Source organism: Bactrocera oleae, chromosome 3 (assembly GCF_042242935.1).
Source record: "Bactrocera oleae isolate idBacOlea1 chromosome 3, idBacOlea1, whole genome shotgun sequence".
In the NCBI taxonomy this organism is placed as follows: Eukaryota; Metazoa; Arthropoda; class Insecta; order Diptera; family Tephritidae; genus Bactrocera; species Bactrocera oleae.
In genome coordinates this window covers 88,780,206-88,803,028 of record NC_091537.1, presented here as the reverse complement: position 1 = coordinate 88,803,028, position 22,823 = coordinate 88,780,206, and the positions used below count along the sequence as shown (strand labels likewise).

Below are 22,823 nucleotides of genomic sequence, written 5' to 3'. Positions count from 1 at the left end.
CCACTCAGCTGCTCAATTTTTCAAAATTTTTACGCCCACTCATTTTCACACCTCAAAGTAAACTCCTCACCTCGAATTCCTGTCCTCAACTGCTTGCTTACTTAAAATAAATACTTAATAACTGTATACTAATATATGTACATATGTATATGTATAAATGTTTAGGCCTATTATATTAATCTACTCACGTAATTTGGAGCGCTTGCTGCAATCAATGTTGTATGGCAGATCGCATTTTTCCTCCAGAGGACTGTAATCATTGAAGACCATGCCATCGGCACAGAGGCGTTCAGTCGACTTGCCCTCGCTGCAATTAATTAATACATATGTAAGTACTTAGGTACATATACGTATATAGGGGTGTAGGAAATCAAAGGAAGCAGCAGACATATTTTATTATTGGAATTATTTGTTGTTATTGTTGTGGGTATGGCGAAAAGCGTTAATTATTTTTATAAATATTGCTGTCGAAAAAACAAGCCAGACGCCTATAACGGTGTGACTAAGTGTTGCCACTTAATGTGTTTAACACAATGGGTGCGGTGGTTAGCTGGTTGACTAAGTGCTTTGGCGTTTATTAATTTGTTAGTGATATTAAATGAGCTGTGTATAATGCGTTCGCTATATTTTCTCGCTTTAATTGCTTTTTATATAAATTTATTTTTAAGCGTGAACAAGCAAAAGTTTGAAAAGGGTTTTAAGCACATAAGAAAACTGTAAATTTTTTTATACAACAAATCAAGTTAGAGTTTATGTTAGCTTATAAAATTATATATTTTTTTGAACTCACTAGCATGAATGGTATTTGTCGCATTGCTCCAAGTCAGGGAAGAAACCGTTCGCTTCTGGACATTCGTCTGTTGGCTCGTAGCCCTCTTCCGTTGGTGGTGGATCTGTTGGTCGTTTTGGCAGATGTCGCTGTGAAGTTGGATGTCCGGGGCCGTTGCGGAAGTTACTACGTTGCGCTAAGGCGGTGCCTATGTAAAAAGTTGTGTAAGAAGTTAAAAATATATTTTTTTGGAAAAATTTAATCTACAGAAATTTATACCACAAATTCGATATTATTTAATTAAATATATTTAAATTAAATGCATCTTTTGAGAGTTTAATATATTAATTTAAATTAATAACTTATTATTATTTCATTTTGAATTTTAATCATAAATTTTTCGTTCATTTGTTTTATCACATCTTGCATACAAATTTTTGGTTATAAATTTTAAATTAAAATTTATGTTTTATGTTTACATATAATTTTTACTTTAATCTAAAATATTTTTTTATGGTTTTAATTTGCAATTTGAATTTTGTATATTTTTAATTTTTTTTGATAGTTTTAGAATTTAATTCAATATTTATAAATTTAATGCAGATATCTTACAAACAACTAAAGCTATATCAAGCAAATTTCTTTGGAACAAATCGACACTTCTTCCGACAATGTGAAAATGGGTGAAACGCGGTGATAACCCCGCTTACTTCCCATATAATGGTTATATTGGGAACCATTGGAACTGTGATAACTCACGTCAGAAGCATCAAACTTCACGTCTTACATAAGACAGAGAGGCCACATAGGAGCCGTTGACAAAATTGGACAATGGGCGAGGCGCCAGCCACCTTTGAGTAAATACCTACATTTCTGTAACTACTCGACCAATTTCAACCAAATTTAGTGCATTAAATTGTGCTGACGTTCATTATACATATATAACAATTTTAAATTCCATATTGATTTTAAATTATACAACATAAAAATCGAGAGCCATTGACGTTATCGAAAAAAAAAACTTTGCACAAATTGTGTCTTGAAGTAAAAATTGTCAAAATCGGACTATTACTTTTCAACCTCCCAGGACCCCAGTGCCTCTGTCTAAATTTTTAATGAAAACATCGGTCAATCCGAACTAGTATTGTAATTCTTTTTATAATAACAACATGTCATGTGTCGAAAATAGGTTATCTTAATAAAATTCGGAGAAAATCTCTTTCAAATAACAATGTACCCTTGTCATAACATGGATAAAATCGGGTGAATACTTGCCCTAGTAGCCACGCATATATGCCGTTTATATCAAAAAGTAAAATATCTCAGCAAAATTGAGTGTACGTACAGTACTGGATATAATAAAGTTTAGTGTCGAAAATGTGTGAAATCGGTACTTGAATTACCACAGCGCCAAAATACTTCATATCATAATTTTTTTTATTCTAGCAAATTCTATACTAAATGTCTGCACCAGTGTGTGAGTTAACTTTATAAAATTGCTTGGAAACATGTTCTGTTTTCGAATGAATTGAGAAGAGAGTAATGCTAAACGTTAATGCAATCAGTGCAAGACTTGCTCTGGTTGATGTTTTTCACATACATATACTTATTCTAATAAATTAAATTAAACATCTTTAGTTGTGTTCACTTGACAAATAACATATTCCTTACTTGTTTTTTAAAAAAAAAAATTAAATTGTGTCTATTTTATCAAACATCAGTTATATACCTGTTGCATGTTGCTGTCAAATGTTCTGCAACATTTTATGTTTAGCACACATTTTCCATTTCATTTTCATAATTTTTACACCCACACCCGTCAGTTTTCGATTTCTAACAACCAACGAGCAATTTCTCTTTTCTCCATTTGTTTGTTGCTTTTTATATGTATCTATGTTGGTATTTGTTTGCTTATCCGGCTGTCAATCCGTCTGTCTTAAGTAGTTTTACGTGCAGCTGCCACTTTCCACTGGCAACTTGCCACTTTACGTCTTACTGTTATTTACGCAATTACTTGCAACACTGCATACGCGTATTTGTTGCTTACCACAAAGTTGTTTTCATAGAAAATACTTGTGCAAAATATATATTTCAATATGTGTTTTGGTTCTTTCTCATAAAAGTAACTACTTTGTTTCCATAAATATGAGTTACTAGAAAGTGCTAAATCGTTCAGATGAAATGAGAAAAATGCTCAAAAGATGGAAAAATAAATTTAGACTCGCTATAAAAATAAAATTTTTTTAGTATAGATAAACCAAAAAGATTAGATATGTCAAACAAAAGCAAAAAGGAGCTTGTTTCACAGAAGCGATTGAAGAGCTTATAACAGTATACATAGGGGAAATTATCAACAAATGTTAGTAAATTCTCTAAACGTGTAGTTGTAGCATTCCTTGTCGGATCTTATCTATTATAATATGTATTGAAGATTTCGTTCGTGGCGTCCTCTCACATAGACTAAATTATAATATTTATAAAGCTGATGAGAATTAAAGTTATATATCTAAAGCACAAGGCGAACTCTAATAATAATTAGAGTCTAATTATTGACAGTTTTACTGAAATATGTTGCTTTGAGTTGTAAAAGATAGGTATGTTAAAATTCGTGATAGTCGAGTATATAAACTGACTCTCTGGGCTTAAATTTTTCCGGCAAAAATGATAACTTTACAGCATCGTACTAATTGGAATATATGAAACATCGCATTAGATTAGATTAAACAAATGAGCGTATATGAAGATGCTCATTTTACACTCCTTCAAACATTTCTTTTCTTATTATTTTATTGCTGAAAATTGATGCGAGAAAAAAACTATCATTACTAGCTCATCTCTACATATACACGGTTAGCCGGCATACATGAATTCAACGTTTGAGCAAACTGTTTGAACTCCCGTCACCTCTGACTTTGTTCGAAGAGAACAGGTGAGTGATTATCACAAAAAAGTAGTATTTCCAAAATATATCAGCTATGCTGCCATCTAAAAAAAATTAAATTAGTAACTACTTACAGTATTTTGATGCGCAACACATCTTTCTAAATCACTAGAGTAGATGCTAATGCATTGTCTTGGCCCACTTTCGCTCAAAACGCTTCATCATTAATTACGAATTATCGCGGCCTTTGACGTTAACACATACAAGCGCATACACTTTTACAGCTATGTCACGCAAATTATACGGATTGCACTTAACCGATTACAAAATTACCGATATGGGAATACTATGTAAGTTATGTGCTTGCTATAATTCCATTACTCTTGTATGTATTAGAAAGGCCCAAAGGGGATATCAATGGCATATATATATTATGTATGAACTGGAATGGAACACATTTGTGTGTGGCTATGTGTGGTTGCATATTAAAATCGCCGAGATATCTACGAGCTAATGTAGAAGTAACTTTATGTATGTAATTAAAATTGCGCTTGTGACACAGTTACACACAACTACACGCACACACGCTTCTTTGGCTATAACACTATCTGCTGCAACCGGCAGTCGATTTTACATTCATTGCAGTTTACATAACCTCAAACTCAAGCCGAAGGCGACAAGTGCATGCGCTTAGCAGCGTGTTTGACATTTTCAAGTGGCACTTAATTAATCCCAAAACGCTAATTTTAGCATCAGCAACATGTCGCGTCACCAGACCACCAAGCAGTTGCAGGCAAGTGCAACTCACCATGTCTGATTGTATATAAAATGTAGATATAAATATGTATGTACATATGTGTCAAAGCGCCACGCCCCCGGCTTGAACATAGTTCAACAAGCTTCTAGCAGAAATGCGAAAAATTTTGTGTTATAAGCGTTTGATGTTATCAACTAAAATTGCGACACGCATACTAAATGCTAATTTGCTTCACGCAGGGTTGCATTTCGTCTTGACTACATGAGAATGTTGCCTAACGATATTACCAAGTTTACGCATTTCTTCATGGTAATCACTAAGCAGCAAAGTTAGTTCGTTGGAAATGCAGCATTATGCCTCCATGCCGCGACAACAAGTTTACCGTTGATCCAGTTGTTGTTATGAGCTCGCATGCATCTCTAGCCTAACGTCTTTGACTTGCATGTATCAATTGGAATCCTTGAGGTGTTGAGTGCATGTCGATGGCGTAACGATGGTGGCAACTTTGAACATTATTAGCAATAGTTTATAAAATATCTACCTAAAAGCATCAATATGCACAGGTTTACAGGATTTAAGCGCTTTGTAGTAAAATAGGCCAACTTCTTTTAAGATGAAAAATTTATGAACTTCAGTGAAAGGAATAAGCTTTTAATCCAAGCAACACTAGGTTAACATCTACGACATTTGATACAAAAGTTTTTTGTCTTTTCGGAAAGCACTTCAAATCGGATCTCAAGTACCGACAAAGCCTAAGATCAGAGAGAGAATGACAATTTAGGGCGCTAGAAATTCGAGATAGGTTAACTTAAGACTTTCAATTTCGAGAAATTTTATTAAAAAGAAGGAGCCAGAAGAAGTGTTCTAAATAAACGAAAATCTTAAAAGTGATTTGATACATATTTTGCCCTTAAGAACGCGATGTGAGCTCTCTAAGTTTAACTTACGAGTCTTCATTATAATCTGAAAAGTGGTGGAAAAGAACAAATCATTAAAAAACTAAGGTTATAGATAATTATTTTAATGATTTCCCATCCTAGTTTATAAACATTATCTTCACAGATCATTATAGCATTTCAAAACTTTTTAAGATTCCTTTAGAACACTCTCTAAACTTTAAAATGGATCTATATAGATTGCTACGAAATTAGTAAGACCAGACCTTTAAGATGACAGAAACTTAAGGCTTTAATTTTTGGAAAATTTGATTTAAAAAAAGAAGTTCCGAGGAAACAATCCAAATAAGTGGCAAATTTAAAAGAGACTTGATATATCTTGTGCCTTACATTCGCGAGAAGACCAACACAAGTGGAGCCCACGTAGCTTCATTTTAATCCGAAAAGTAGTAAATATGAATTAATCATTGAGGAATCTGAGGTTATAGACAAAATTTTTAGTGCTTACCCTCGCTATTTTATATCAGATATCAAATAATTTAAAAGATCTGAGGCTATATATAACGATTTTAGTGCTTTCAGTGCTAGGTTATATCATTATCTTCTCAAGTCTATATAGCATAAAAAAACTTCTTTAAGACTCCTTTAGAATCTTCTTTAAACTTATATCATCATCTATTGCGATCAGTTATGTTTTGAATTCGAAAATATATTATGGCGATTAGGATGAAGAGATCACATCAATGATAGGTCCTTTTTACCAATCATCAAGCCTTACCAGCTATCCAAATCTTAAACTTTCCAAAGAGATACTATGAAATGAGCGCCGTGAGAGCTGCGTTATTAAAATATTGCTCTCAAATTTGATCTCATGATGAAAACCCCAAAAATTTAACCTCAAACCGACACTATTCAATTAAATACTTTTACATATTGCAAAGACCGCCATTTGTTGACAACTCATTTGGTAAAATGATTCAATTAAATAACCAACAAGCTGCATACACATTTAAATATAAACAAAATAAAGCAACCAATGTAAATTGTTGCCAATAATTAAGTGAAAACGGACTAAAATCATTTTCTAATTGTTAAATTGTGGTGAAAGAGACCACAGCAAAGCGCATGCATAACTATTGAAACAGTTATAAAGCAAAAATACATATCTATCTATATAGTATTGGAATTGCACTGACATACACATATTATATTTAAGTAGTTATTTAGTTATATAGCAACGATTTTATTACGTTAATGAAAGCTAGCTAAATTTTAGAGCTACAAAAGTGCTGATATTTATGGTATACATGCATATATAGATATAAAATTTGCGAATATCTATATGTTTAATAAAATATTTACCCACATCCTTCGTGCGCAATAAGTAAGCTGTCCGTAAAATGAAATTGGCTTTCAACAAATAATTGAGGTGACTATTCCCTTTTAGCTAATGCACTTAATGCCTGGATTGATTTCATTCTGTATGAACCAAAGCTGATTATGTTTTTGATGGTTAAATGCCCTACAGGCAATTCAAAATTTTTTTAATATTTTTTAATAAGTCTTATGTTAGCTTAACTCTTACATATTGTCCTCACATTAAGTTACTTGTTTACTAAAATATTAGAAAGTGTTGTGAAGTTTTAACTGTAGAACCTTGAGGCTATGTACTTAGTAAACTTACGATGGGAAGAAAGAAGAGAGGACGATTTAAGCGAAAAAAATTATGAAACAAAACTGTGTTTTGTGACTCTGTTAATGTATATACATATTTTTTTATTCTACAATTCACTGTGTTTTTAGCCTAATCTACCATCCAACTTTACCCTGACTGGTCTATTTAAACTTCGCGCGCAAACCAAATCGATACAATTTTTCTTTCTAGACTGGTTTTTTAAGTTCGTATGAAGTTTGATCTCCATATGTCAATTACAATGTGTTTGACAGTTGTTTTTTACGACGCGAAAAGTTTCTCTACCGATTTTTACTAAAGGAAAAACTGAACAATGAACTTGCTTAAAATTTTGTGTTTCCAATGGAATCACAGCTACAGAAACGTTGAAAATTTTGCAAATTATGGATCAACTCAACACATTTTGGTTAATGTTTTGGGTATGAAGTTGTCAATGCTGGACTCGTACCAAAAGACCTAAATCTTTCATCGAAAGTATGCAATAATCCAGCGAATGATGCTCCAAAATGAGCCGAAATTAAAAAAACCAAAATGCAGACACATGCCATCACAGTCGTTGCTTATAACAAATGTATGAAAAATTGGATTAGTTGTTGGCATACTTTAATTGTCTCAAGAGCATATTTTGAAGCCAATAATAACGATTTGTATTAAAATACTTGAAAATACAGTTCTTTTTTTCTATCAGTCCGTGTCAAATTTGATCAGATGGTAGGTAGTGAAATGTTATATTTATATATTCAATAGGCCAATCCGCATTTAAGCAGTGAATAGCCGGTTTGTAGTCTGTAGGCTGGCCATAATTTGAAAGGATATTGTTCTAAGCTGAAATATATTTCATATATGCACTTTTATCTAAATAATTCCAGTTGGGTAGACTTATAGAATGTATTGACCATTTAGTTAATACTAATACAAGGATATATGTATTGTACATATACCGCTATGAATACAGTTTTGATAACAAAACATTTCTGTCTAATCCATATAATTATTATATTTCACAGTGGGTAACATTTCCCGATTTTGACCCCAACAACAAACCACTCACTTATCGGTTTAAAGGTATTTAGGTATTTTGGTATTTGTAAACACAATAGCAAACATTTAGTTATATAATTGAAAGTATGCATGCATTTGTTGCGTAATTTAATTTAATTGAATGTTCAGCTGGGATTCCGTTCGATATGTTTGTGAATTGCGCAACATTTAACACGTCCAACAATTTTAAAGTTTGGAGGCAAATATGTAAATTGTTGCAATTAGGCAAAGTTCACTTAATTGGCAATAATTGATGAAATTAGATTACAAATACATACAAATATAGACAGGTAAATTTCGAAATTATATAAATATTATTTCCATGGCAATGATTGTAGCGAGTAATTGCCGCGAGTTGGGAGCTATAATCGACAGATTTGATTAAAAAAACTAGATTTTTTGGGAAGTGTGTGCTAAAATATAATTTCAACTGGAAGCTGGGAGGGAGTGGATGAAGACCGAATTAAATTGTGCTCATTAAATGGAGTATGGAAAAGGTTTCATCGAACTTCCTCTTAGATTTTAGGTATTCAGTTTGATGTCATGCGACAAATGGTGCGTTTTAGAACTCATACTACCTACCAATGGATTTTACTGATAAGCGAGTCCTGAAATATCCCTGCAGTAGATATGATTCCATAGAATTTTCTTGTTATGCCTAACCAAATTTTCGGTTACGCTTTTTACAAGCTATACCACATATATTTGTTTTACAGTACGAACCTTTTTGGTATCAGAACTTTTACGTCCTCATGAAACTCGACATTTTCAACGCTCGATATAGTGAAATATTCGCAAACACTAAACTGCTTGCTTGAAAATCTCCAGTAATTTCGATATGTAAAATTGATTATCTAGGGCTTATACTTATATATTTGTATATACAATTGATATGTGTCCTAAGGATAATTTCTGAGCTTATATATAGGATTATGTGATTCAGATAATATTTGATAGCATTCAGCGTGATGTTTTCAGAATAAATTATAATTTCAGAATTAATTCTAAGAAGATGCGAAAATTATGAATATTTTTTTCGTTCGTTAATAAACCAGTAATATTTCGATTTAAATATTTTATCCAGTAAGACGTGATGAGTTGGCTACTGCACCGACCCATAACATATGGTGCTTTTCGGGATGTCCGCCATACCATACATATGTTTTGTTCAAGAGTTCGAGAAAAATACACCCTCAGTACGCGCAAAAAAATTATCCTGTGTAATACAGATACCTAGTTAACGAAGCTACGCTCTTAACCTAGAGTTAGACCTTTACCTCTTAAACTGCTACAAAGTCTAGATTATAAACTAAACAAACGTATAAAACATCAGAGGACCGAAAATCTGTGTTGAGAGAAAATTTTTAATTGAGAGTCTGTAAATATTGTTGCCATGGACAAGAAGAGCTCGCAGAATATTTGGGAGGCACTCAAGCAGCCATTTCCAAATGATTAAAAGTCAAATTATGTCAAATATTCTTGGCGCCGGCAGCATGCTGTATTATGAACCAGGTGAAATTATTTACGGGGAACGCTACCGACAAAAACTCATCAAATTGAAGCGAGCGATTGCCGAAAAGCGACCGGAATTTGCGACTAGACACGAAGCAATCATTTTCCATTGTAACAACGGTCGGCCTCATATTGCAAAACCGGTCAAATACTGCTTGAAAAACAGTTGTTGAGAAGTTTTTGTCTCACGCGCCTTTTAGGTCAAATCTTGACTTTTCTGACTACCATTTGTTACGGTCGATGCAGAATGCCCTCACTGGAATACGGTTCACACCAGAACGGAGTATAAAGAATTGGCTTGATTCATGGTATCCACAAATGACCAGAAATATGCAAATGTTATAGATTCAGATGTGATGATACTTTGAATAGTACTATTATACATATCCCCTTAAATAAACCTTCAAATTTATAAAAATAAAATAGCAGCGCGCAAAAAGTTATAGACAAAATAATTAAAGGATATGTAATCTGTAATGTCCTGATTCGATGGTTAAAAAGTTTCAGAAGCTCTTTCAACATATTTTTAAAGCAATTATCTCTACTTATAATTAAAATTGCACAAAAAAGTTCTGGTGTAAATCGCAAGCTAACTATCTGCTTTGCTCAAAGACAAAAGCCTTATTGTTTTCGACTCATTGCTCTTGGCATAAAGCTTTGACACCATTCATTACCATTAAAGGTACGAGCGACTTCCGCGAAATTGCCCACAGACACACATAATACAACTGAAGGTTAAAGGCGCCGCACCGCCTGCCCCGAACCAGAAAACAAGCGACAGACAATTCGAAACGAGCGTGCAAAGTATGTCTGCTCAAGGTGAACCGTTGTCAGCCGGAGGCTGTATGTCGTCGCACAAGATAGTGCGAGTAAATGCACGTAAAAGCATATTATTTCGCAGAAAAATCAGTAAATACACGCACATACCTATATACACACACATGCATATGTATTCACTTATATGGATCTGGTGGATATGGCGGAGATGTGTATTGGTGTCAATATCGTGTGCAAAAGCAGGTTGCTTGTAATTGAGCTGACTTTAAGTACGCTTTTGTTGTTCTTATTTCTTTATCATTGTTGTTGTTGTAGCAGGTGCATTTGGTTGCGTGTTATCGATTTAAGAGTTCAGATTTTCATTGAAATGCTTCAATGACGCGCCGGGCGTTGCCAATAATTAGTGCATGACTCAAGCGCACACACACGCACGCACATAAACGGATGCAATAAGTCAATAACAGTAATGAACGAACTACTGGTATAAAAGTAAATAAATAATAGCAATAATGAACAATGTCAACAGCATTTGCAAACAACAAAGTCAGCTGAAGAAACTCGAGCCAAGCCTTTCGCCGACACGTCAGAGCGCGCCAAGTATGGCATGACAGGCATTAAGACCGACAATATTGCAATTTTACAACAACAACAAGTGTGATTATGAAAAATATGAATTAATGAAAATAAGAATAACGAGAGAATTAGCAATAATTAATAGAAAGGCGAGTTAAAAGACAAGAGCGACAAGCCGCCATTGGTGCAAAATCTTTGACAAAAACAATTAAAACAAGAAAAAACGTCAACTTCGACCATGCAGAAGCTAAAATATACTTCACAGGTGCACTTTTATAACATAAAAAGGTATTAAAAGATTTTTATCTTGATTTTGATCATTTAGTTTGTATGGCAGCTATAAGCAAGAGTGGTTCGATCTGAACAATATTTTCGCAGATTGTAGCGATACATAAGATATTTATCTATTCCAAATTTCTTGACCATATCTTGTCAAATAAAAATGTTCCCCATACAAGGACTTGAGTTGATCAATTTGTATGAAAAGTTTCTTCGGAGATTGTGGCGATACTTTAGATGCCGATCGTCGTGAAGATACCTTTTCAAATAAAGTAAGATATCGGCGGTTTCAACAAATGCTCAGCTTCTTGGGAGTAAAAGGGCGATATCAGACCGATATCTCAAATATTGAGAAACTAGTTTGTGTATATACAGACAGACATATCAGCATTCTGCTTAATATATAGAGTACGTAATATTTGTGATAACAGAGAAATAATTGGATCCAAATTTGACAATATTGCTATTTTTGACAGCTTTCAGGGCTGCGAAAAGTCTTTGAAAATTAGTCCACTAAGTTTTGAGAAAACGTACCAAGAAATGTTTGATAGCAACCTTCGCGACCATATTGATTACACACAGCAGTCATAGATGACTTAAAGAAACTAGAATATTCTTCAAAATTTCTGAATCTCTACATCATATATTAATCAACCTTTCACCATTTTACCAAATATCACATTGAGGTTATGTCCAATAGACTTGGCAGTATTGTCAAATATTGATATAATCGAAGTTTCGCCTCTTCGCAAGAGAGTTCAGAGAATTGAATTTGATACTTGTCGGAAAAGTTGTTAATTATTAGTGGTAGTAGCACAAGAGAGACAACAGCCCGGATTGCCTCCGAGGGGTTATAGGTTTTTATGAGTTTTTTTTTTGTATTGAAAATTTACTGCGAGGGCTCTGCATTATTTTACGAGAGGTGAGTTTTACAGACAAGTCTTATAAGTTACCAAAGCCACAGATTCAAAATAACGACCGGCTGAGTATAAGTAATCAATCCTAGTTGTCTGGCTAGATAAAGTTCTTCCCGTTACTTATTTAAAACTTCGCAGAAAATAAGTCCGAAGCAGGAAAAACATATATAATAAAGCGGTCTAACTTTCAAAGCGAAATTACTTAAAAAACTACTTTAAAAAAATACCATCCTATAAAAAAATGTTCAACAACTAGGTATTTCGACCTTTGCTGTTGTGCAAGCAAGAATTTGATAGATTTGAGAAAGAAAATTTTGGTTTATTTAGAGAAAAAATCGCATATGGAGGCATATACTATATGATCAAATTTAACGCGGTCTGACATAAAAAAAAACTATAAGATTCCGGTCTTTTGGTACTAGTTTAACATTAACACGTTTCATACCCAAAGCATTAAACAAAATGTGTTGGGTTGATCCAAATGAAATGTTAAGATTCTCTGGTATTTCTGTGATGCCAACACGTTGATTTTCAGCCAATGTTTCTTTGACTTTTTCGATATTGCTTGAGGCAAGTTTTCGATGACTGCACGAGCATCACTGTATGCTTTGTGCCCCTCGAATACAATACTTGTGTTCGTGATAAAGTAGACTCTCCAAAACACTTCGGCAACATTTATTCAATTCAATATTCTCGTAAACTTGATTCCATTGATTAAGTTATCAACTTATTTGTAAGCAAGATTAAATTTCAGACAAAAGCTATATTAACAATAAAACTATTAAAAGGGGTTTTGGGTATTTAAGATAACTTAATCACACTAACGCTATACTGATTCGTATCGGTCGAGAGTAAGAAAAATTAAGTAAAATATATGAACGGTTATGAATAGAAGATATGTAAATTGCATAAATATATATATCGCGAAATATGTGCGAAAACTAAATAAATGTTTAAGGTACCAGGTTTGATAATAAATATTTACACCTCGTAAATCTTTTACATCTGTTCTCCGTTTTTTTATGTTCATAAAAGTTTATTAAGAGAAAAATAGTGTCATAATACATACATATGTACAATATATCTGCATTTACATAAACTTATGTGCAATGCTTATCGTTCCCAATCAATATTTTCCGTTGACCCATTTTGCAAATTGCTCAGCTCATAAAATCAAAGCAAACGACCTCGATTGCCAATTCAAGTTGAACCAAACTTTACAACTTTTTCGGCAGCCGACATACTGCCGCAAAGTATGCATACATACATTTGCATACAACAGTAGATGTGTATGTGTGTAAAGAAATATAATTTGAATGCATCAATAACTCCGGTAAATAGCTGTGCAACGAACCCGAAATACGTGTAAACCGCTACATTCATAAACCCAGATTCGTGTCTGTATGTAAGTATGTATATATATATACTTGTATATGCTAGTTGAAATATATGAACTGGCGTGTTGACCACTACGTGTCGGGGCGTGTGTGGAATTTTAAGTGCGAAAGCGGCGCAGACATTTGCGTTCAGTCAAAAAGTTTCCATTTTGCATGCTCCGATGAATGCATAGTGGCTGCTCGTCTTCGTCTTACCGGACCGCCGGTCTTGTTCTTTTGACCAATAAGTGTTGCCACCATGTGTGGAGTGTTGAGTTGATTGCTGCGCTATGTTTTTTGAGCTTCTGATTTTCTTAGACACACAAAAATTTTTGGTGTGATTCAGTGGTAACTTTTTCGATTTTTTGAGAGAAAAGGTTGAGATCGGTATAAAGTGTAAGCTTCATTTGGCCCATGTTTCGATGACTCAAATCGAGACCTTTATATTCTCAAGACAATGAACAAAGTTTTTGAAGTTTACAGAAGAATCAAAATTACTCCGAGTACTAGGTCAAATGAAAATATGTCTAGCAGTATTACCGCAAAGCTAACTATTGTTTTCCTTCTCTGTCATCCATCTAATATAAAAATCAACAATTGCGCAACTATTTCTCTGAGCGATAAGAGAGAGAGATGTAAATGAAGAAGAAGTATGTATTTATGCGCAAATGTAAAAGATCGCATTAGTTCCCCGATTATCAATAAAGGCAAGCCAGTAGACATTTTTAATGAAAGCTCTTATAGTCTTGCTAAAGCTTTTATGTGAAATGAAGAAATCGTTTGCTTGCTAGACCCCGAACGTGTTTGCTTAATTGAGAAGAACACTTATAAAAACAATTAGGGTAAATTTCTATGAGCTTTTAGACTTTATGATTAAAAAATTTACCTTTTGACAAGTTCTTCAATCAGATTTTCATTAAAGGTTAGTTAGCTTCTTTTCCTTCTGATCTAATTTTTAAGTAAAGTATATATTGTATCTACGAAGTCGGTCTCTAACAGTCAGCTTAAAAATTTTTCCGAATTCAGACCTGACAACTCTTAAAATAAACGCTTAAGTGACAGAGGCTATTAGCATCAAAAAAAGCCAAGGTAGTTACAGCTCCTACCAATCTTTCATCCGTTGATCCGTTTTCGCCTTGAATTACTTGAAAATTGGGTACAGATTATTGTCGAAAACAACGCTACAAACTCCGAATATAGCTGCCATTCAAACTGACCGCTCAAAATCAAGATACATATTTGTTATACCCTTTTTTGCTATAGGACATACACCTATTAAGGGTCCAACTGAAGTTAATGGGTTTAGTTCTGACACAATTTAACTCTCTAAAGCGTCTATGAGACCTATTGCAATGATTGTGAAAAATGTTGCTCCAAAAGTAAATTTTAATTGGATTTTACTTTAAGTATCTGAAGCATAAATTCTATTAAGTAATCTTATAAGCTGATTAACAACGAGAGAAGTTGGTTTGGTTGAGGACTTGAGCAATAATCATAAACTCATTCAGCAATATAAAATGCTTGCGATTATCGTATTTACCAAAGATATTGTATTATCACAAAAAACCGCTGAATTATGCTTAAACAAGAGTTTATATTTGTGCGAATATGCTGCTGAATGAGGGTCAAAAATACCCAATTCTTATAATTTATATACATATATTACAGACCTTCAAGTACCTTTGCCAAAATAGCCTTACAGCGACTTACGTAACTTAGCAAACAAGCTCAAAGCTTCAAGATATTAAATAAATATCAACGATTGTATCAATATTTACATGTTGTCAACGAATAAAGCATATAAAACAATATTGATGCCAAACTGGTTTGTATGAGGCAACATTAAAGCCTAAAGACCAAAAGCCCATAAGTAACATCAAGCCGCTAGTAACAGAAACAAATAGCCAACAGCAACAGCAGTAACCACAACAGCTGCAAAGACACAGCCAGCTGCAAACAAAAATCACTTTCACTTTTAAGGTCATGCAAACAAGATTAACTGTTGTTGTTTTAGTCGTCCAGCAGCATCAAGTTTCATAACAAATCAAAGCAAACGAAGCCGCAAATACAGCTTTGAGGCACACGCACGCTGAAGCGAACGCGAAAAGTGCGTAGATGCGGGCGAAAAACCCACAGCCTGCCAGCCAGTTGCTTAGCCCCCGTTAAAGAAAGACATAAGTGGGCAAACGACGTAAAGCGTAACGTAAAAGTGGTAAGTCTTGGTAGCTAATAGCTGCAATTCGACAACTGTTGATGACTTAGTGATACCTCTGCCGTTGGCAATATGCTTGAATGACTCTTCATATAACTTCGCTTGACAAATATATGGCATGTAGATATGATGCGTGTTGTATGAGGCGCAGGCGACCATGACAGCAGCATAATAACGGTTATTGAGTGTCGTTAACAGTTATTATATGAAATTAATACAAATTGACATCAAGACATTTGAAATCCTTCAGAGGCGTTAGTGGCTGACAACCGCAAATTGTGGCGGTAACTTCATATGGAAGTTCCGTTCACCTAACGGTTGTTAGTCGATATCGTGATAGATGTAAATCTTTACAACTTGCTATTGTTTTTGGTTTAGCATAGCGTTCATTTTGTGGCGATAACTAAGTGTCATAACTATTGGCTCATATATCGGCAACCTGCCACTACTTAAATACCTGTTTTTATTTATTCTAGATATTGCCATAATTTAATATTGGTTTTTTGCTTTTATATTTTATGTGTCTTTTACCTGCTTTGGCAGTAAATTAATGATTGCTTAAGTCGTAAATGCTTAATGTATGAAGATTTATGCACATATCGTCTGATCGTCTGAGTGACGACTATATATTGGGTGTACCATATGTTGTGAAATGACAGTTAGTGACTTAAAAAAGCCATTGATTAACAGTCTAGAAATTATGGTAGTGAAAAAAACTGCAGCCAAAAATAAATTTAAACAATATTGACTTGTACTCTTTCTTTATCATCTTATTTCCTCTAATATTAGCCGAAATTACAGCGACCATATTTTACCATGTGACCACGTGGTTTTGTAATATAACACAGACAAGACGATCTTCAAAACTACTAACTAACTAATACAATATATCTCATTTCTAAACTAAATTCTAAATCTGAACGCATTAAAAAAATGTTTGTAGGTTAGAATAGGTTAGTTAGAACTATAATAATTACTCTATATTTCTATATTTTATTTATAACGCTAATGATTTTTACTAGGAATAAAAATAAAATTATTTTCAATTTTGTGTTTTCAAGGCTACAGAAATGACAATGTTAGAAAACTGGTTTAGCGAGTATACTTATCGATAGTCTAATAACTTAATGGTATACAGCACTCAGTGAAGGTCATAGTAACTGGCTATGGTGTGAGTCGGTCATCCACCGAAGACAACGTTAACTTAATAACTAAGAGAATATTCACCCAAAATTCGACTTTTTAATCAAAATTTCTTAAAATATCAAAAATATCGACTACTTTCTATTGTCAGTTAATGTTTTGGGCACGCTTTAACGTCACCATATTTATTTCAAAAGACTACTATATATTTGCAAAAAGTTAGTTGAGTGAAAATCATAAAAATGAAAACTAAATATACAAGTAAGTAATGGCTAAGTTAACTAAATCACCACATTTGGGTACTTAACACTTCAAATATTTGCTCCAATTGAGAGCATAAATGAAAATAAGGTGGAGAGAGATGGTCTAGGCATTTACATTAAGGGGTTATATCCGCTTCTGACTTAAAAAAAAATCTTTTGCACATATATCAAATATGAATATATTTGAGAAAATTCTGAGAAAATTTGAAGTTGGGCCGATCGACTTGATTTTTCACACGACCTTATTAGATATACTTTCCAGGTAATGATTGAAGAAATAGGATTTCTTTCGCAAAAAAAAATACCTTTTTTTTGGGATGTCACCATTTGTCAAAACTTTAAAACTGTTATAATACCACAATTGTCTAGTTTTTAGATTTCTGATTATTTTAAGCAGAAAAAGCTTGCTAATAGTCAGACCTAATTTTTAGGAAGTACACCTGCAGACGGACCTCAGGAACAAGGGAATCCACAATTTTTAAAAATTAATGGCCGATTATTAAAGTACATGGAATACTGAAATGCATATTTTTCATTGGCATAGGTATATGTATATTAAATAAAACGCTTCTTCAAAAAAAAAATACACAAAAACTTCTTGTTTTTTCTGATTTGCAAGTATATCGGTGAAAATGATATGAACGCCTTGTATACAGTATAATTTATAGAAAAACCATACATAATATTTTAGTAGCATATAGTATTGACTGATGGTCGAGATATAGTAGAAAGCTTACCTAATGTTGGTTATACAAATACCTTTGATAATAATGAGAACAATAACGACGCGAATATGTTCTTTGCAATCGTCAGACATAGATGGAAAGAAAACAGAGGCTCTAAACTTCTCTTATGAATCGCTTCAACAATAAAAATCGATAAGCAAGACGAAATGAAAGAGAACTTAAGGGAATTGTCTACCTTTGCGGTTTGAATAAATCGATTTTTTTTTGCAAATTTCGAATGTAAGCATAACTAGTTTCAAGCCATATACTATATAGTTGATAGCATGTTGGTTTACGAGATATCGAGCCCAAACCCGAGCACGATTTTGCAAAAACTATAAAAGATGTTCAAAATATGTAAATAGTTACTGATTTACGAAATATTTACAATTTTAACAGTTTTAGCTTAAAAAACACGCTTAAAAATGCATTTTTTAAGCGGTGCCATTTTGTTAATTTTCAAATATTCAAAATAAGGTAATTTTCCTAATTTGTGTACCCATGTATTATATATATATTATAATTTAGTGGTCTGATATGGCCCTCACTACTTTAATATCACTTTTATTGTCAGAGTTTTCTAAAATATTAGGTGAAGTAAAAAGTTCGTTCGGTTTTTATCTAATAGATGGCGTTATTGTCCATAGTACAAGTGTTACGTGTCGCATCATGTCATACTATACGGCGCTGAAAAAGTTTGTCTTTGACAGTTTTTCGATTGATTTACTCAGTTCGTTGTGAGCGCTCGTCAAAGATGGACACACACAAAGAGAAAATTCGCTATATTTTACAATGAGGAACTAAAGATAAGCCAGAAAACCGTTTGGAACCATTTACATAGCCTTGGATTAAAAAAGAGGCTCGATGTTTGGGTGTCACACAAACTAACGCAAAAAACATGATGGACCGAATTTCCATCTGCAAATCGCTGCAGAATCGCAACAAAATCGACCCGTTTCTGAAGCGGATTGTGACTGGCGATGAAAAATGGGTCACTTATGACAACATCGAGCGCAAACGGTCGTGATCAAAGCTCGGGAAAGCGGCCCAAATGGTGGCCAAGACCTGATTGACGGCCAGGAAGGTTTTGCTGTGTGTTTGGTGGGATGGGCAAGGAATCATCTACTGCGAGCTGCTCCCCTATGGCCAAACGCTCAATTCGGCTCTCTACTGCCAACAACTGGACCGCTTGAAGGCAGCACTCATCCAGAAGAGGCCATCTTTGATCAACAGAGGCCGAATTGTGTTCCATCAGGGCAACGCCCGGCCACACACGTATTTGGTGACTCGCCAGAAGCTCCTGGAGCTCGGATGGGAGGTTCTAATGCACCCACCTTATAGTCCGGACCTGGCACCAAGTGATTACCATCTTTTCCTGTCCAGGGCGAACGCACTTAATGGTGAGAAGTTGGCCTCAAGAGGGGCCTGTGAAAATTGGCTCTCCGAGTTTTTTGGCAATAGGGATGCAGTCTTCTACGAGAGGGGTATAATAAAGTTGGCATCTCGTTGGCAACAAGTTTACGAACAAAACGGCGCATATTTGACTTAAATCGGACAAATGTACACAAAGTTATCATCTTTTGAAAAATTAATAAAAAAACGAACGAACTTTACCTAATATAATACCGATTTATATGTTGTTTGGAACATAAAACTTTACTTATTACTTTCTTAAGGAAGTCAGAATTGAATAATCGAAAAGTTTCGAAAAGCACTTGAAGAATTCTACTTGACATTTATGACTACCTACAACACGATACACTGTCAATACACGAGTTGCTATCACGCATTCTTCCTATCAGTTGTAATTTGTTGTGAGTAAAGGTTCTACTTCATCCTTTATCATTCACAAACTCTTCGGCCATGCTGTCGTTCACACACTCACATATAGCTATTGCAGAGTCATTTGAGCTGTCACATTTTCACACTCATTAAATTAAAACTACTCACTACACATTTAAACAATCACTCACTCATTAACTCCAATTATTTATGCAATTACATGCAGATGCATGACTTTTTATATACATATTTATATATAATATATATATATATATATACTATATGCATTTACTAGATATGTATATGTATGTATACAGATATTTAGTTAATTGTCAATGTTAAATTATTCAAATTGCAAATTAAAGCCGCTGATTTGTATGTGTTTTAGCGAAATGTGTGTATAAATTCACTGAAAATTGCATCTGCAGATGTGCATGTACTTACCAACAACAATGGCGAATATGCAAATTTTCAAAAATGCCATTTTATTTTATGCAGCAACACTGTAACGATTTATATGTATGTGTATTTTTATTGAGCTGAGCGAGGGGTTGGTAAAATGATATCAAAATGAGTGGCACAATCAAATAAATAAAATGATTAAAAAGTTAAATAATCCGCGGTATTTACTGTGAAATGCACAGATATTTTTATTTATTATTTTTTTTTCGTAAAATGTTTATATGCTTTTTCTAAACATTTTCTAATTAATTAGCCAAGTTAAATTTTTTTTTAAATAAACAAGCAAAAAAAAAATGTTACAACAAGTATGTTACAACAAATATTTTTTTTTTGCCAAATTTTACTGAAAATAGCATAATTTAACGAAAGCAACAAAGATGTGTATGCATAAAACAAAACTTATATATGCTGCTAAGTCTGTAAAATTAGTAATTCCAAAAAAAATAAAGGATATTTCAATATAAAAATTTTTATTTAATTAAAAATAATTCTCTAAAATTCACAACAAAAAAATACAACTGGAACTATTATAATTTTTTTAAACATATTAATTCGTTTTTTTTTGGCACTAATAAGTATTTTCTGGTGTAGAATTTCTAAAAAATGGTTTTTTTTCATATTTTCAAAGTTTAACTATTTAAGAATATGTCTACGATAGAATTTTTGAAAATTTAAATTATTTTCGGAGATATAGACATTTCACTGACCCGGCCGCCAAACTGGTTCGGCTGGGTCTAATTAAACAAAAGACTTTACGCGAAACTTTAAAAGCGTTTTTCTCAAACCATACTTTGTCAATACGATACCCACGATTCTCGAATTCTACTGGACCGATTTACTTGAAATATTCAGATAATCTTCTTTATAGACCTCGAGTATGAACTAGCCAAATTTTAATTATTATCATTTTTAAAAAATACGAAAAAATAAAAAAAATGGTAAAAGCTCGTTGTTTTTTTTTCAAACGGTCGCCATTTTGTCAAACAAAAATTTTTACTTATCGCTTGTTCATACAATTGCGACATCATTGCAGATTGATAATCTTTATTATTTTTCATTTCAGATGACTAGCAGGGTTTAAATACTTAGCTCATGTGCCAATTCTTTGAGACCTCCTATTTCATCAGCTGCCAGTTTTTAATATTAAAAAAAAATTTATTTTAAATAAAATTTGTTAAAAAAGTTTTATTGAAAAGTAAATTTTAGCCGAAGAAAAACAAATGAATATTTATAAAACGAATGTATAGTTGTTATTCTTAAGTATGTGAAATTATTTTAAAAAAAACTAAATATTCTTCAATATAAAAAGTTTCTATTTAAAAAAATTGATTGTTCCAATTGATTTTTTTTTAAACATATTAACTTTTTTTCTCGCTTTAATATTTAAAATATTTCTCAAATATAAAATGTTTTTATTTATATGAAAGTAATTCAATTACTAATAAGAAAAATTATTTTATAACAAAATAGCATATATTTTAACAAAAAAAATAATATATTTTATTTCCATTAAACTTAAAAATAAAAATATTTTCATGCACAACATTTTGATTGCAACACAAATTAGTCTTAATTAACACTCCGCTTTTTATTAAATAGCATAGCACTGCCGCACGTTTAAATAAACATTGTTTTGCATTAAAAAAAAGTTCACAGAAATTATTAATTTTTGCATTCGTGGCAAAACTTTTTGCACATTTCATTTAGCACAGCACAGTTTGTTGAAGAATTCTTTAGGTATAACTTATTTTCAACACTACATTCGCATGCGTCAAATGTTTATTATTGCGATTTCATTAATATTATTTTAACTGCATTTATTTATTTTCGAACTAATTTCGATTTATAGACATTTTTTACATTCTTCGACGTGGCTTTTTTGCCATACCTGTTATACGTTTCTGTTTATTTCTTTCTTGACTTGTATGTACACTTCTTTTAAACCCTAACCCACACTCAACGTTCGCAGACCAGCCACGACTAGGAGCCGCCACCAACTTCTCACCACATTAAATACATGTTTTCAGCGGTCACCTCAGTTGTTTGGCAGCGCTTTGACGTATGTGTATAGGCATGCATACACACACACATATACTCACAAAATATTTTTATGTTTAAAAATTAAGTATATACGTGCATAAATACATATACGAGTAAATAAAAAGAATTTAAGCAGATGAACGGTACAACTAAAATTTCAAGAAATCCAAGTTTTCTGTAGTTAATAAATACAAGCGGTTTATTTGCTAATTTATTTGACGCATAACGTCATAAAAATTAAGTGATACCCTACACTAGTTGCCTTCCAATCGCCACTTTTATAAGATTTTCCTTTGTATACCAATTGCTTGTTCGATTTACTTTTTTCAGTGTTTATTTTCAGATCCCTTTATTATATAACTAGTTAAATCAGTTACTTAACTGGTATTAACGAATAAACTACTATAAGTGGTTCTCTACACTACCTATATTCATTCATTTTCGTAGAATTATACCGTGTTACCAGTTGCTTGTTCGATTTACTTTTTCAAGTGTTTATTTTTAGACCAGTTTTTATACTAAAATTTGAATAAGAATAGAGAATCGAAAAATAGCTGGTATAAAAAGTATAAACTGGTACTAACAAACACAGAAAAAACTTGAGCTGATATAAAATGGTATAAAAATAATAAATTGGTATTTTCAAATGCAGATAAAGCTTTGACTATAAAACAGAGTACAAAAGTAGCGAGCAGCAAAGTGACGAATCGAAAATGCGTGTTATC

General features: G+C 33.0%; 1 protein-coding gene across 2 annotated transcripts in view; it reads right to left on the bottom strand.

Annotated features, from left to right (window-relative positions):
* obst-B (obstructor-B) overlaps nt 1-22,068 on the bottom strand; it is a 40,050-nt gene extending 17,982 nt beyond the window's left edge. Inside the window, exons 1-4 of one of the 2 annotated variants that reach the window (XM_014230918.3) lie at nt 21,947-22,068; nt 20,041-20,099; nt 791-977; nt 189-307 (exon numbers count right to left, since the gene is read on the bottom strand). In XM_014230918.3, coding sequence (XP_014086393.1) covers nt 189-307; nt 791-977; nt 20,041-20,080 — 346 coding nt within the window. In that variant the 5' untranslated portion in view covers nt 20,081-20,099; nt 21,947-22,068. Of the gene's footprint in view, nt 1-188; nt 308-790; nt 978-20,040; nt 20,136-21,946 lie in introns of both variants that reach the window. The other variant, XM_070107164.1, reaches the window with a different exon arrangement.
* Nucleotides 22,069-22,823: the final 755 nt, after the last annotated feature.